The 17,275-nt window shown below is 42.4% G+C and overlaps 1 protein-coding gene across 2 annotated transcripts in view; it reads right to left on the bottom strand.

Moving 5' to 3' along the window:
* Positions 1-17,275, bottom strand: part of LOC126336779 (sphingomyelin phosphodiesterase-like) — a 338,554-nt gene that overhangs the window by 20,929 nt on the left and 300,350 nt on the right. For both annotated transcript variants that reach the window (XM_050000797.1, XM_050000796.1), the window contains exon 8: positions 7,168-7,338. In XM_050000797.1, the coding sequence (XP_049856754.1) occupies positions 7,168-7,338 (171 nt within the window). The remainder of the gene's footprint in view (positions 1-7,167; positions 7,339-17,275) is intronic.

The raw sequence follows: 17,275 nt of genomic DNA on the forward strand, positions 1-17,275 counted from the left end.
AAAGATTAACAATATAACACAGCAAAAGTTTAAAATAGAGCAAATTGGCAACAGAATAAATCAACACCGAACAACAAGATAAAGCAAAATGGAAAACATCACAAAATCAGTAAACACGTGGCAGCACGCATGCATAATACATTCTAAAATGCCATGTATAAATATGGGGTTTTCCAGTGCTCACCCCTCGTGTTCTATTAATGATAAAAAATTAGTTGGAGTGTTTTGGATAGCTTTTGTGCAAGGCACCATTTGTATACACAACAGAAGAGTTGTCTTTGTGTCACTATCCTACAGCATAGGGACAAAATATGAATATTACACTTCCTTCTGCATAAGCAAATGGGTTGGTTCTTTTTGCATCTCATGTGGTCTATGGTGGGTTTGGTAGGCACTATTAGTTCATGGGTAATTTCCACAAAAAGGATTTTTTTTACTATACTTTGGCCATCACAATTGGACCAAACCCCAGCCAAGGATTCCAACATGGCTAGGCAAAGAAAATGGCTGAAATATTTATGATGTATTCCCAAGATCCCGATTTAAAATAACTGTGAAAATTTCCTTGATGTCTTTAACTGTTTCTAGGATACAGAGGTTCAAACTTACTCTACTTGTACACATAAAATACACATATAAAATCCAATGTATGACAAAAACATAGTTTATAAAGTTAGTTAGCATGGAGAAGTATGCTGTAAAGTGTCTGTTATCACCAGGGAGCCCTGCATTGTGGTAGTGCAGAACATACAAAAATTTTTTGTACATAAAATCTGGTAAAATTACTTTTGCATTATTTCAATTTCACATAAAAAAATCTACCTAAATTTTACTGACCAATACATTTTTTTCATTTAACTTATATGCCTTGCTGCAACAGGGGATAGCAGGGAACCAGTAGGAAAAGTATCCTATCAGAGCACAAAAAAGGAATATTTTCCTATTTTTTTAAAAGCCTCTGAGTGAATAGTGGGGTACTAGCTGTTTCAGTCTACATTCCTCGGCACCTTTAAAAATTTTCCCAAATGAAGACTTATGTGCGCTATTTTAAGCTGAGACAGAAGAAGACAGTGGAAGTGGCAAAAAAAGGAGAAAAGTAATAAATACTGGAAGATAGCAGACACTGGTTGTGTAACAGGAGGAGCAAAGGACACACTGGCATTGTGAGAGGAAGAGGAGGACACAGTGGCAGTAAAACATAGATGGCAGTGACAGAACAGCACTAGTAAAAGAATGAAGACTGTGCTGGAGGGGGGTGGGGGAAGGGAGGAGGAAGAGGAGGAGGTAAAAAGAAAAAGTGGAAGTGGGAGAGAGCCAGTGATAATGAGAGACAGAGTATATGACAATGACAATAAGAAAGAGAGAGAGATTGTGACAGTGAGATGAGGCAGCAGCAGTAGGAAGAAAGGAATGAGATATTAGTAATAAGAGATAGCAAGGAAACAGTGACAGTGAGAGGAGACTGTAGTAATACAACAGAGAAAAGCAGAAAAGCAGACTGTGGCTTTGGAAAGGACAAAATGACAGACAGGTACAGAGAGATAATGACAATGAGTGAATGAGACTAGGCAACTGGGAGTTGATGGGTATGACCAACTTACAACAGTGGACTAGTGGATATGAGTGAGTAACAGTAAAGGGAGTCTGAGGTGAGCTGTATGTTTTTTTTTTTTTTTAAAAAAAAAAAAAAAAAGGAAGAAATTTTAAAGTGCTGAGGAAGGGAGAATTGTCAGCCTGTATCCTACTTTTCAGTCAGAGTGTTTTAAACAAACCATGAACATATTCACATTTTTTGTGCTTAGATAGTAGCATTTCTCCACTGGTGAAATACTGATGTTAGAGGGTACTAAGGCACATAACTAAGTAACCAAACAGTTTCTAATGTATTAAAATACAAATAATATGAATATAAGATGAAGGAGCATTGGAAAATATAAATTAAAACAATTAGTTGTATCTGATCCTTGTTTTCAATTCTAAGATATAAATAGAATGAAAATTTATTACAAAAGAAAATCGTTTACTGGAAATATGAAAAGTCTAAATGGGTATAAAATATACAGCAAAGAGTAAATAAAATAAACAACAATTAAAAACACACACCCCTCTTTCTTGTAAAAGAAAAAGTTTGGATCATCTACTCTCTCTGAAATAACCAATCTGTGTACTGCAGAAGTGTACTGATGCCATAAAAGTTAACTTTCAAGAGGCAAGCCTTATATTTATCACTCAAGAAATGTAATGCTAAAGGTAAATTAAATTGTGGTTATGATATATCAAGAGCTCAGATGGAAACCCAGTTCTAAGCAAAGAAAGGAAAGCAGAAAGGTGGAAGGAGTATATAGAGGGTCTATACAAGGGTGATGCACTTGAGGACAATATTATGGAAATGTAAGAGGATGTAGATGAAGATGAAATGGGAGATATTATACTGCGTGAAGAGTTTGACAGAGCACTGAAAGACCTGAGTCGAAACAGCTACTAAGGAGTAGACAACATTTCATTAGAACTACTGACAGACTTGGGAGAGCCAGTCCTGACAAAACTCTACCATCTGGTGAGCAAAATGTATGAGACAGGCCAAATATAATAATTCCAATCCCAAAGAAAGTAGGCATTGACAGATGTGAAAATTACCGAACTATCAATTTAATAAGTCACGGCTGCAAAATAATAATGCGAATTCTTTACACACGAATGGAAAAACTGGTAGAAGCCAACCTTGGGGAAGATCAGTTTGGATTCCATAGAAATATGGGGACACGTGAGGCAATACTTACCCTACGACTTATTTTAGAAGCTAGATTAAGAAAAGGCAAACCTACGTTTCTAGCATTTGTAGACTTAGAGAAAGCTTTTGACAATGTAGTCTGGAATACTCTCTTTCAAATTCTGAAGGTGGCAGGGGTAAAATACAGGGAGCGAAAGGCTATTTACAATTTGCACAGAAACCACATGGCAGTTATAAGAGTCGAGGGACATGAAAGGGAAGCAGTGGCTGGGAAGAGAGTGAGACAGGGTTGTAGCCTATCCCTGATGTGATTCAATCTGTATATTGAGCAAGGAAACAAAAGAAACATTCAGAGTAGGTATTAAAATCCATGGAGAAGAAATAAAAACTTTGAGGTTTGCCGATGATATTGTAATTCTGTCAGAGACAGCAAAGGACTTGGAAGAGCAGTTGAATGGAATGGACATTGTCTTGAAAGGAGGATATAAGATGAACATCAACAAAAGCAAAATGAGAGTAATGGAATGTAGTCGAATTAAGTCGGGTGATGCTGAGGGAATAAGATTAGGAAATGAGACACTTAAAGCAGTAAAGGAGTTCTGCTATTTGGGGAGCAAAATAACTGATGATGGTCGAAGTAGAGAGGCTATAAAATGTAGACTGGCAATGGCAAGGAAAACGTTTCTGAAGAAGAGAAATTTGTTAACATCGAGTATAGATTTAAGTGTCAGGAAGTCGTTTCTGAAAGTATATGTATGGAGTGTAGCCGTGTATGGAAGTGAAACATGGACAATAAATAGTTTGGACAAGAAGAGAATAGAAGCTTTCAGAATGTGGTGCTACAGAAGAATGCTGAAGATTAGATGGGTATATCACATAACGAATGAGGAGGTACTGAATAGGATTGGGGTGAAGAGGAGTTTGTGGCACAACTTGACTAGAAGAAGGGATCGGTTGGTAGGACGTGTTTCTAGGCATCAAGGGATCACAAATTTAGTATTGGAGGGCAGCGTGGAGGGTAAAAATCGTAGAGGGAGACCAAGAGATGAATACACTAAGCAGATTCAGAAGGATGTAGGTTGCAGTATGTACTGGGAGATGAAGAAGCTTGCATAGGATAGAGTAGCACGGAGAGCTGCATCAAACCAGTCTCAGGACTGAAGACCACAACAACAACAACAACATGATTGTTTGCTATAACCATTCTCAAAAATATTACGAACGGTGAAGAGGCAGATTAATGAATACATCTAAATAAATTTAATCTTTTCAGCACAGCATAGTTTAGTTTCAGAAGACTGAAGTATGAGATCTGCCATAACAGAGCACCTAACAGAAGACCATTTAAGGTCTTGGATACTGTCGACTACAAAGTTATTGAAAATAGATGGAGTCACACTGTATAAAAAATAAGAAAATTATCAGATAAGTACGTCCAGTAAAGAAAAACTGCCACACTTGGTGGACAGCGTGCAATTCCTCATCTCAGTTCAAGACAAAAGTGTATCATGTCCAAGTAATGTTAATGCCAAACTTGTTATTTTCATTTATTTATTTTTATTTTTCCCCCCGAGTTAAAGCATCAAATTGTATCCAGTTTACACCTCCACAATGCAGTATCTTGTGTATTTCTTTCTGTTTCTGTTACCTTCATCTAACCATTAAGATATAACATGAACTTCTTATAAATGTTTCTTCCATGATGCAAGTAAAGCGAATAGAAAATAATAGTGGATACAGTACCCACCTTTATATAATGACGCACAAAAAACACAATATGTGAGATACAGTAAATTGCAAGTTCTGCTACACACAAGAATTCCATTCTGTGCATTTGGTATCCAGGCATATTTTAACAGAGCTGGTATGTACAGGTACAAGGAACATTCATTTTAGAGTAGATGTTCAAAGTGACCACCTTGCATTTGTAAGCACTTTGCCACTATTTGGATCATACTTTGCTGGATCCTACACAACACATCTGCGTCCACCACTGCCAAAGCACCATGCATACAAACTATTAGGTCATGTATATCCAAGGGTGAAGTACTATAATTTTGTTTCTTTATGTATCCCCACAAATAAAAATAGTTAAGCACATTCATTACAAAGTGTGGTGGTGCACAATTAGGCTGAAACCACAGCTGTTGCTGAACACCAAATGGAATGTTTTCTAATTTGTCAAGCAAAGTATTGCAAACAAACATGTGATACAGGGGTGCATTCAATTTGTCCAGCAATAGGTAAGGGGTTCAAAAGCAGTCCTCATCTTATTCCAGCCTGCAGGTTTCTGCTAAAGTATGCCTGAAAGCCACATTCACAGGTGACATGTGGACTGTGTTCCAACCAATAGCAGCTATTGTGGAGGTTGAAAATACTTTCATAAGTGAAGTTAGATTCATCAGTCCATATCAAGTTGTTTATAAAATGTTGGTTATCTTCCACTTGGTGCAAAAGCCATTCATGAAACTTATCTCATCAAATGCAGTCTTCTGGTTGATCGTGTTGAGTTAATATGTAACAATATGGTTGCAGTTCATGAAACACTTCAACAACCAGTCTCTGAAACATCAGGAACTGCCTTGCACTATCATAGGTACTTCATTGAGGTGACTGATGAACAGTTTCAAGAAACACTTCCTCTGTCTATAGAGTGCACTAGTCCTTGAATGACCTCTGTCCATTATTTGTGGGTGAAAATTACTGGATTCATGAAGGCATTACTCCAGGTGATTAAAAACATTCTTATTGGGGATGGAGCAGCAGCACCAAAAGCATATTGACATATTCATCATTTATGTATTCCATTGGGAAGCTGCCCTACACAAACTTGACAGGACCAGTATGGTTGGTAGACACAAGCATGCTCCTTAATGGATCTCACTCTCATGTGATAGGCTATTGCCATGTGGCAAAATGATGTCCAGCTTATAAATGATGAGAACTGGGGAACAAAAGGCCAAAAAATAAAAAAGATACCTTATGAGGTTTTGTACCATGATTCCATGGTGGATGTGGGTTTGTTGTACCAGCAGTCTACTCAATGAGCTACTACAGCTAGTACAATAGTGTGGTGTGATACACATTCCCTTGTATATTCTAATGTGCAGCAATATGTGACAGTGTTGGCAGCTCCTCATTTTCATACATGTGTTTTCAAAATGGATCCAAACTTATTCAGCTAGATAAACTTTCGTCTTGAACCTGGAGGAGGAATTGCATGTCGATTCTAAATATGCAATTTATTCTTCAACCAGTATATTTTAATGATGTTTGCTTATGAGCCAATACAACAGTTTCATCTGCATTTGTAGCCTGCAAACCAGTGTGAAGCGTATAGCAAAGGTACTTAGCATTGTGCGAAATTTAATGGATTTTTTCCATTCCAGTCACGCATGAAGCATGGGAAGAATGATTGCTTCACTGCCTCTGCACTTGCTGTAATTAGCATAATTTTATTTTCATTGTCCCTACAGGAGCATTATGTACGAGGCTGAAGTATATCTCCAGATTCTTCACCTAGTACTGGTTCTTGAAAGTTTGTAAGTAGGCTTTTTCAGGATAATTTGTGTATATCTTTAGCAGGGTTTCCAACATTTTTAACATTTCCATGACACATGGCAAATTTTGAAACACATCCCAATAGTGCCAGCTAGTGATTTGTAAAACTTAAATGGCAACCCTTGTATATGTGCAACAGCACAAGTCACAACATCTTGTGCCCATGTCAACTGAGATCAACGCTGCAGCCTAAATTACACACATTAGCTCACTTACCATACTCACAATGAGGTGGCTGATGTTTGCCACTAGGACTTTTCTGTTTGTGTTTCACATGTACAGAATACACTTTCCTCCTACCAGTTTCCTTACCTCTATGATAATGGACAACATGTGATACGATCATATTAACAAATGAGCTTTCTATTGGAGGAACCAATACCTGTAAATCTGTGGAAGATATTCACTGTTGAGATGACAAACTGTATTGCATAGTTATCTCCTTTCCTGTTTTCTGCACATATCTTCATAGACTAGTTCCCAGAATTGTCTCTTCCCCCTTTTCCCTCATCTAACAGTTTGTCATATCTCCAACTTGACATCAATTTCAACACAATTTAACTTCAAAATTACTCAGTTGCCACCATTTGGGAAAACTGAAGGATCAGCCCTTCAGTTACCTACAGTCACATTGCAATGAAAAATTAAGGCTTTTCATTTCTCTCTCATGCAGAAATGTTCTTTATCCAGTGATCAACTAGATCAACCAATACAGTCTACAGTGAGTTACTACACATGTGTGCTAGTGACAAAGTTATCAAAATGGCATAATTCTGTCATTTTCTGTCATGTCCACATAAGATGAGAAGATTATATTGCAGACCAATGTGAACAATAATCTGTTATATATTTTGTAATCTTCTACAATTACATACCGATCAACTATTTTGTTGTATTCTCTCGACCATGTTGAATAGCAGTCACTAGATCCTGATGGAACATGGCCAAGAATGTGTACTTTTTCTCCTGCTGCTTCAGCTGCAAGTAATGTTTCTGCTAACCACTTGAGCTGTTCACTTGGATCTGCAGGCTTGTAATGAATCCACCTATGAAACAGTAAATTATTGTTGTACTGAATTTCAGAACCATGAACAGAAATCTGTTTTTATGTCATTCCTTTTTCACAAACACAAACACACACACACACACACACACACACACACACACACACACTTGTGTGCACTGTAATTAGTCTAATATTTTCCACAGTCACTACTGGTGTGACATGTAGAGGAATCTGGCACATTACTAGATTCCTCACTTAACACACATTCATGAAACATTGTAAGTAGAGTTCCAGGGGGTAGTTGGCACCCATTTTCAAGAATCTTCCCACTCAGGTTTTTCAGCACTTCTGTAACACTGTTCTGTGAATCAGACACTAGACATTAAACCTCAGCTTTCTGAGGTCACAGCTTGTGATGAAGGGCTAGCTAGTACCTAAAGCTACCAGTAGCTAAATGTATGTATGTATGTAGATGTCACACTCAGAGAGTCGTTCTCTTCAAGACTTGCAGAAATGGCTGCAATGAATTTGAGTTAGTGTCAGATTTTTTATACACTCTATAAGCGTTTACACTCTGGTCAGACTGCAGGTTGTATAGAGTTTATGACAGAGAGTGTAAATATGAGGTTTTCTCCAACAAGGGGACCTTTTGGAACAGCTCTGTTCAATTTTCTTTACATTTTTAGTATTTGGAAGTCTATGGCCAAACATCAATTTTTTTAAACACAATTTTAGAAAATAAAAGCTTGAAAAAGTTGCCTTTAAAAATCATTTCTGAGCACTGTTAAGTGCAGAACACTTGGTGTGTGTTACATAGGTGCTGGCTGGTGAATGTATAGCATTGAAGTCTGGTAACAGGAAAATCTCTCGTCTGTGTCTCCTTTATTGCATTTTTTTTTACTTTTATTTAAAATGAACATTTTTTGTCCAGTTGAAATTATAATAATCAGATTGGAATCATAATTTTCTAATGAAACCAACATATTTTGTTCTCAGTTATGGGTCAGATGAAACAAATTTTAATCTGATACAGACATGTGAAATAACTTATACACATCAATAGTACTCCAGAAAAAATGTACTCTCTGCAGTGAATATGTGCTGAAATGAAAAATTCCTTGCAGTTAGTCCCAGTAGTACTGTTTACTGCAAATAAGTGTCCAATTGAAGATAGTGCACTGAAAAAATTGTGTTGACAATACTTTAGACTACAGAGTTTGTAGTCTCATGACACAGCGCCTATGCAGATTGTCTTAATTAAGGCATTTATATTTGTTGTTGAGTTTTGTCTTATCTAGTGAGGTGCAAGTTTTGTGTTTAACTTCTTGCACTTGACTCAACACCTAAATTTGTGTTAGGTTCCTGTTATTTTAGTGATTTGCTCCTGAACAGGCTTCAAAGCAGAAATATGAAGTTGTATAAATAGCTTTTGCATTCACTGTACTGAACTCCATCTACTGTTAGTGTGAACATAACTAAAGAGCTGTATTGGTCCAGTAAACAGACAATAGTTCAAAATTTGTTTATGCAATTTTATCTCTATTTTTTGCCTCAGTATCAGAGGTGTAACAACAAAATCTCTACTTGTTACAGTGCTGTTTGTATCTGCTGCTATAGTTTGAAAGAAACATGGCTGCTTTAGTGGTGTTGGCCACTCTTTCACTGTACATAGATTTGTGGTGGCCACACCAGTGAAACGCGCGAGGTGCTGAACTACAGCACAGCCAACACAAGTAAGTGACGCCCGGCATTCACGAGTGCAGCTATACCATTACACCGAATTTTGGCAATGGTGCATTGAGCACTGGACCGCATGGGACAAAGCAAGCAGACATGGCAAGCTGGTCAACGTGACGTGACACACATCTCCGACTTCTCCCACCACTGACCACATGCGTCAAGTTAATGCGACTCCTCTATAAATGCATATTCACAGTCTTAAATGCAGTTGCCCATTGTGTGGTGTCCACCCTTCCATTTGGCAGTGCCTTTCTTCCTTTCGCGGACATCATGGCGCCTCCGGTCATGCCGTGGCTCATCACTGGAGTGTATACCCTGTGGGATCAGTGATCAAACTGTACTGCCAGTGTTATGCTCCTGTATGGACAGGCATTAGTGATGAATTGTATTTGTAACTTAGTGTAAGACTTGTGAAGTATAAATCTGTCATGACCACAATTGCTCTAGTTGTTTCTGTCACCAAACCTCCCCCTTGAACATAGTGAGTGGGCACAGCAATAAAGCTGGTCTGCTGCACATTAATGACTTTAAGCAGTGATACCACACATCTCTGCTTCACTGGTGACTCCAACGTGATCTGGAGGTAACAACACTTGGTGATGAATGTACGTTGGTACGAGTGACATGGAACCACGAGTAGTCTGGCGCATACATGCACACACCCGAACAGTGCTCTGTTGTGATAAGCAATATTTTTTTTTTGATCGAACTCCTTTTTTGTATTGCTTTTTTGTGTGTATGTTTTGTTCGTGAACTGACTAGTGTTATTCTTTTTTGTGTGTTTTCCTTTGTTGTGTTATTTTCATTGTGTCCTTTCCCCTTGTGCAAGAACTCGACTATAAGCTAAGATGACAACTTTAGAAGTGTTGCAAAAGACAGTTGAAGATCTGCTCGCATGCAACAAGGGGCTGGAGAGTGAGCTACAAGCACGGACTACACGCGCGAACGCTGTGCAGGCATGGACAGCCCAGGACAATTTTGACGCGGAAATCCCCACCACACTGACGCTTACTACAATCACCAGAGTGCCCACAAGCAGTGGATGGGTGTTGATCAGGCTGCCTCCCTTTTGGCCCCATGACCATCTAATGAGGTTCAGCCAAGTAGAAGTGGTCTTTATGAGCAACCGTGTAACCTGGCAAAATTTTGGCACACAGTGAGGCAGCTCAACCAGAACTATGGAGCCAAAGTGTACGATATAATCACCATCCCACTGACGCAGTCATTATACAAACAGCTCAAGGAAGAACTGATCTTGTCGTCCGAAGAACAACGAGTGCACCAACTGCTGCGGCAAGAGGAATGCGATAACCAGAGGCCTTCACAGTTCCTGTGCCAGTTGCGGAGCCTCACACAGTTTGACATGGTGCCAGATTCGCTGTTACGCACTATCTGGATGTGTAGCTTCCCAGCTCAGGTGCAGGCAGTGATAGCAGCACAGACAGAGATGCAGCTGGACACTATTGCTAACTTGGCCGACTGGGTGCACAAAGCACTGACATCGGCACCTAGCACCGTGGCCACGGCAGCTTATGACACCATCCCCCCACTCACAGCAAGAGGGCAGCACACATTGCAGTGGCAGCAGACCAGGCTACAGGCAGCATGGCTCACACAGCCAGCAACACATCAACAGCTGCTCCATCGGTATGCCACTGACGTCAGAGCACGCACAAAGCGGCTACTGCTAGTACAACGCCTGTTTTGGCAATGAAGTAACCAGGTGCAGCACTCCTTGCTCCCACTCAAACGCCAGCTGCTACTTGACCTAGGCATACCTGGCTGCAGTACAATATGAAAGCTATCTGAATGTCATGGAATGGGTTGTGGGCGTGAGGTACCTCGTCAACATGGGTTCGGACCTTTCGATATTCCCCTGTTCTATGTTACGAGACCGCAGGTGGGTTGAGGCACTCTCCCTTGCAGTGGCAAACAATTCAGCCATTAAAACGTATGGCACACACAGCCACAATTTAGATCTAGCTCTACGCTGCACATTCTTGTGGACTTTTACTGTGGCCAACGTGAATGAGCCGATCCTGGGCGCAGACTTTTTCGACCACTATGGGCTGCTAGCCGACATCGCAAACGGCCAGCTCAGCAATGCGAAAACAAATTTAAAGACAGTGGGATAGCACTAGCAGGCCACATTCTATAGTGTTAAAGCTATGAAGTGCCTCGGACCTTACGCTGACATCCTTGGAAAATTCTCCAACCTCACCCATCCAGTCGGCGCACCATGAGACATTAAACATTCGACAGTGCACCATATAATAACCAGACCCCGACATGTTGCCCACGTTGACTTACACCTGATAGACCTGCAGCAGCAAGGCAGAGTTCAAGGTCATGTTGCGGCAAGGCAACATTTGACCATCGAGCAGCCCGTGGCCATTGGTTTACATTAAGTTCCAAAAAAAGACAATTCGCGGTGCCTGTGTGGGGACTATCGTGCCCTTAATTCGTGAACAGTGTCGGACTGTTACCCAGTCCCACACCTTCGAGACTTCAGTTATGCTTTGGCAGGCTGCACGGTGTTCAGCAAGATAGATTGCTCAAAGGTGTACACCCAAATTCCAGTGGCGCCGGAAGACATTTAAAAAACACCTATTGCAATGCCCTTTGGGCTTTTTGAAAGCCTGTTTGTGACTTGGCAGCAGTTCCTAGGTGGCGTCTTGCGAGGCTTGCCATTTTGTTTCGTGTATCTCAACGATGTCCTGGTGTTTTCCAAGTCGCCCAAGCTCCACTGCCGCCACCTGACAACCGTTTTTCAGCCCCTGAGTGAAGCTGACGTTATTAATCCAGCAAAATGGGAATTCAGTGTGACAGAAATCGAATTCCTTGGTCATTTAATTATCCCCACCGGACCGACTTCAGTACCGGAGGAAGTGCAAGCAATACTGAACATGCCGCGTCCACAGACCCACAAAGAATTACGCTGTTACCACGGCATGTAGAACTTTTATCGCTGACACCTGCCCAACATTGCCGCCACGCAAGAGCCATTAAATAAGGCTTTACACAGTCCTACTTGAAAGGGGGAAAACCCTCATGAACTGGATGGACTCAATGGAGCAGAGCTTCACGGACTCAAAGTGGAATCTCTCAGAAACGATGCTGCTCGCGCACCTAGTACATGACGCAGACTTAGCTGTAGCCGTGGACGCCAGCCAGGCCACCATCAGTGCGATGTTACAACAGCACATTGGCAGGAGCTGGCAGCCTCTCGGTTTTTTCTCTAAGAAGGTATCTGAATCACAACGTGCTTGGAGCGCATATGACTGAGAGTTGCTTGTGGTTTATGTGGCAGTGAAATACTTCCAACCATCTGTAGAAGCCCAACAATTCGCCATTTTCACTGACCACAAACAGATTACTCATGTGTTCCAGAATAATCACAATAATTTTTCACCGCGCCAACTCCAGGAATTAGAGTATGTGTCGCAATTTACGACAGACATCTGACACATTTTGGGGATAGACAATATTATCCCTGATTGTTTGTCCCAAGTGTGTGCTGTTATTCACCCCCTGTGAACTTTGAGGACAGGAGAGTGATGAAGAACTGCACCACTTCCATCACGACACTTCCAGTGGCCTGCAACTGGAGCTGGTGCCTGTCTCCGGCTCTGCTTGGAACATTTGGTATGACATCTCAACCGGCACGCACTGACCATACCATCCGGAGAAACTCCGGCACAGTGCCTTCGACAGTGCCCACGGACTGTCACACTCCGGCACCAACACCAATGCGATGCTCCTGGCTGCACATTTAGTCTGTCCTGGGCTTTGGAAGGACTGCCATGAATGGGTGCGCACTGGCACAGCAAGTCAGCGCACCAAAGTCGGGAGGCAAACCCACGCACCCCTGGGCACCTTCCCTGACACAACATGTCGATTTGCACACGTTCACATGGACCTTGTCAGCCCGCTTCCTCTCTCTCAAGGCAAGCGCTATCTCTTAACTATGGTGGACTGCTTCACTTATTGGCAGGAAGCAACACTCGTCGTGGAACTCACCGCCAAGACTGTTGCCACTGCATTCATCGACACCTGGGTGGCACGCTTCAGATGTCCCAGTCACATGGCAACTGATTGCAGCTGCCAGTTTGACAGTGCATTGTTCACACACATCATCAGACTGTGTTGTATCTGGTTACACAGGACAACAAGCTACAAGCTGGCATCGAATAGCACGGTCAAACGGCTCCACAGGACTCTGAAAGCCACCCTAACTTGCCACGACACTTCATGGCCAGAAGCACTCCTACTAGTGATGCTTGGCCTGTGGGTAATGCTCAAGGAGGACATCAGCGCATCACCTGCTGACCCCATTTATGGACCACATCCGACAATCCCGGGCGATTTTGTCGAAGAAGTATTACTCTCACACTACGCTGGGGCACCCACTCTGGCAGAACATCTGCTCACTCACATGACCGGCCTCCAAGCACATGCACCAATGTGGTGTGGCACTGGGAAGGTATTTGTGCACATCGACCTGCAGCGCTGTATCCACATCATGTTGCATACCGACGCAGTACGGCCACCTCTCCAGCCACCCTACTACGGACTGCACCGCATGATTGCCCGAGGAGACAAAACACTGGCCATCAGATGCAACAGGAAGCCGTCTACAGTGTCAATCAACTGTGTCAAGCCAGCTTATGTCTTGCACGCTCCAGCAGCCATGCAGTCCTTCGACCCAGCAGTACATCTGATTACAGATGACACTCCCTCTGGCAGCGGTTGGATGGAGCCCACACCCGTAGCCACTGGTGATGCACAGCTGCTTAGCCTGCTGTCATTGCACTGGCATGTGCGCCTCCCACCACCCTGCCTAGGCAGCTGGCATGGCCACCTGGACTGCGCCTACCACAGGCACACCCGTCGGCCCCACTACAGTCGCCAGCAGACTACATCACACGCACCAGCCACCGTGTCCAATTCAAATGGCAATGCTGTGTCGCCAATGCGCCACGCCACCCAAAACAGCAAACATGCACTTGAGCTGCTGAATGCTGTCAGAATACAGTGTGCAGGAGCTGCCATCTGCTGCAGAGACCCACCTTCAGCTGCCCATGTCTTCAGCCGGTAACTCCAGTCGAGTCCCGGACAACTCCTCCCGTGTCCGTCGCAGCTATTGAACCTGAGTTTGTGTCTCTGTGCCTCTGCTGCATAGGGAGTTGAGGCTGGACAAGCATCCATGCCAGTTTACCTTATTTACATTGCCGTTGAGCTCCGGACATCATGCTCCCCACTTCCCGGCTTGTCCATAGCAGCTCCTGGTCTTACGTTCGAGTCACGACAGTACCACACTCGTGTATATTCTCTGGACCTCTGTTGACTTGAGCATAGAGATCGGTTCAAGTGCTGTGATGTGTTCCTGTGACTGAGTCACTCGGCAAACTTGTGGAACTGTGCAATGTATGAACACTTGGACTTGCCACTCTCGACACCATTCTGAACAATGTAAATAGTGAACTTTTTCTGTAGCCCTTGTGAATACTTGGAGTTGTTATTAAGATGTCAGTGCCTTTGAGACATCATACCAAATGACCTCCAGAGCACGCCTTCACTGAGCATTAGTATGGACAGTTGTAGCCAGTGCCTGCTGCCATTCTCACTAACCTACCGTGCGAAAACATGCCCACTCCACACTCGCTGGTCCAGCTTGCTGAAGTCATGGGCTGCCGCCCTTCCAACGCTGACTGACTCCTGCCAATGCTGCCACACTGTCATTATGCAGCACGTAAACTTTAAACACATGCTTGCCACAGAACGATCACCGCATTTTGGCAGCTACAGAGCTCTGCTCTCCAAGGGGGGATCTGTGTTGCAGCCACACCATTCAAACATGCAAAGTGCTGAACTACAGCACAGCTGACACAAGTAAGTGACGCCCGGCATTCATGAGTGTAGCTATACCATTATCCCGAATTTTGGCAATGGTGCTTCGTGCACAGGACCGCACAGGACAAAGCAGGTGATCAGCATGATGTGACACATGTCTCCGGTTTCTCCTGCTGCTGACAGCATGTGTCGAGTTAACATGACTCCCCCACAAATGTGTACACACAGTCTTAAATTCAGTTGCTTGTTGTGCAGTGTCCACCCTTCCATTTGGCAGTGACTTTCTCCCTTTCCCAGTCATCGTGGCACCTCTGGTTGTGCCACAGCTCATCACTGCAGTGTACACCCTCTGGGATCAGTGATCAAGTCGTACCACCAGTGCAATGTGCCTGTACGGATGGGCATTAGTCATGAACTGCATTTGTAACTTACTGTAAGACTTGTGAAGAATAAATGTGTCATGACCAAAACTGCTCTAGCTGATTCCGTCACCAAGCCTCCCCCTTGAACATAGTGCGTGGGCATGGCAATAAAGCTGGTTTGCTGCACGTTAATGACTGTAAGCAGTGATACCACATGTCTCCACTTCAGATTCTCTGAGAATGACTCTCTATGAGTGACATCTACTGGCAGCACTAGGTATTTGGCAGCCTGACATCATGAGCTGTGACCCCCAGATAGCTTGGGATTTTCTGTCGAGTAGTCAAACAAACCTGTTATCATTTGTGTTGTTATTCTTTGTATCCAGTCAATATTTCTGTTAGTCTTATTTAGCATGGGCCTGACACACTTGAACTATATTCTAGAATGAGTTATACACTGAAGTGCCGAAGAAACTGGTATAGGAAGGCTTATTCAAATACAGAGATATGTGAACAGGCAGAATATGGTGCTGTGGTCATCAGTGCCTATAAAAGACCATTAGTGTCTGGCACAGTTGTTAGGTTACTTCTGCTACAAGCCATTTTTTTTTTTTTTTTTTTTTTTTAAGTAAGATCCATTTAGTCACGTACCAGCATGCCTTGGGTACAACTATGCTCAGTTTCAGCTCTGTATCTAACCTGTGTGGTTCTGTTCTGTGCTTTCAAAATGTTTAAGACCATCAGCTCGCCTGCTGCATGTGAGGTTTGCTCAGTGATACAGTTTTTGTAAGCAAAGGAACCTGTATGTTGCAGAAATTCATCGACAGATTTGCAAAGTGTATGGTGATACTGTTATGAGTGAAACCATAGTGTTTAAGTGGGTATGAGAATTAAAAGATAGTCATGACAACATCCATGATGAGGACTGCTCCAGTCGCCCTTCTTTGATTACAGATGATTTGTTGGCTTCAGTTGAAGTGAGGATTCATGAGAACAGGTGCTTCACAAAAACAGGTCTCTCAAATGAATTTCCTGATGTGTTGAGATCAGTGCTTTAAACATTGTTTCTAAACACCTAAATTTTAGGAAACTGTGCACCCATTCGGTTCCAAACTCCTAACAGTGGACCACAAAAACCAAAGATTTGAGTGTGTGATGAAGTTCTTGACTCATTATCATGAAGAAGGTGATGGCTTCTTGAGTCAGATTGTAAATGGAGACAAAACATGGGTTTCGTGTATCATGCCCAAATCGAAGCAACAGAGCATGGAATGGAGACACACACACTCGCCTGTACAGCTGAAGGTCAGACAGACACTGTCCAGTGCAAGATCATGGTATTGGTGTTTTGGGATAGGCATGGTGTTTTGCTGGTAGACTTCATGCAATGAGGAACCACTATCAAAAAATAGAGTGAAGCATGTACACCCTGAAAATAAATTTACTTTTTTGAAATAACCTTTCATTGTGTGCTTATGCTCAAATGGACATTACTTGAAAAACACACCTCGTACAATAACAGGTCACCAAGATTTAAATGAATTGAATGAGTTGTTATAGTCAGCTCATGAGTGATGGGACGCAGTACCTTCAAGGTAGTGATGACATAGGGGATTTTTCCCATATGACTATTTCATGAGTATACTGTGAATATCAGAAATCCGATAACACATCAAGTCTCTGATATTACTAAGGCCGGAAAAAGATCCTGCAAGAATGGGACAATGACACCTGAAGAGAATAATTCTATATGACAGAAGTCCAACCCTTCCACAAAACTGCTGCAGATTTCAATGGTGGGCCATTAACAAGTGTCAGCATGCGAACCATTCTACAAAACATCATCAATATAGGCTTTTGGAGCCAAAGGCCTACTTGTGTATCCTTGGTGACTGCATAAAACAAAGTTTTACCCATCACCTGGGTCGATCAACACTGACATTGGACTGTTTATGATTGGAAACATGTTGCCTGGTCGGACGAGTCTCATTTCAAATTGTATCAAATGAATGGGTGTGTACG

The sequence above is a fragment of the Schistocerca gregaria genome, chromosome 2 (assembly GCF_023897955.1).
Source record: "Schistocerca gregaria isolate iqSchGreg1 chromosome 2, iqSchGreg1.2, whole genome shotgun sequence".
In the NCBI taxonomy this organism is placed as follows: domain Eukaryota; kingdom Metazoa; phylum Arthropoda; class Insecta; order Orthoptera; family Acrididae; genus Schistocerca; species Schistocerca gregaria.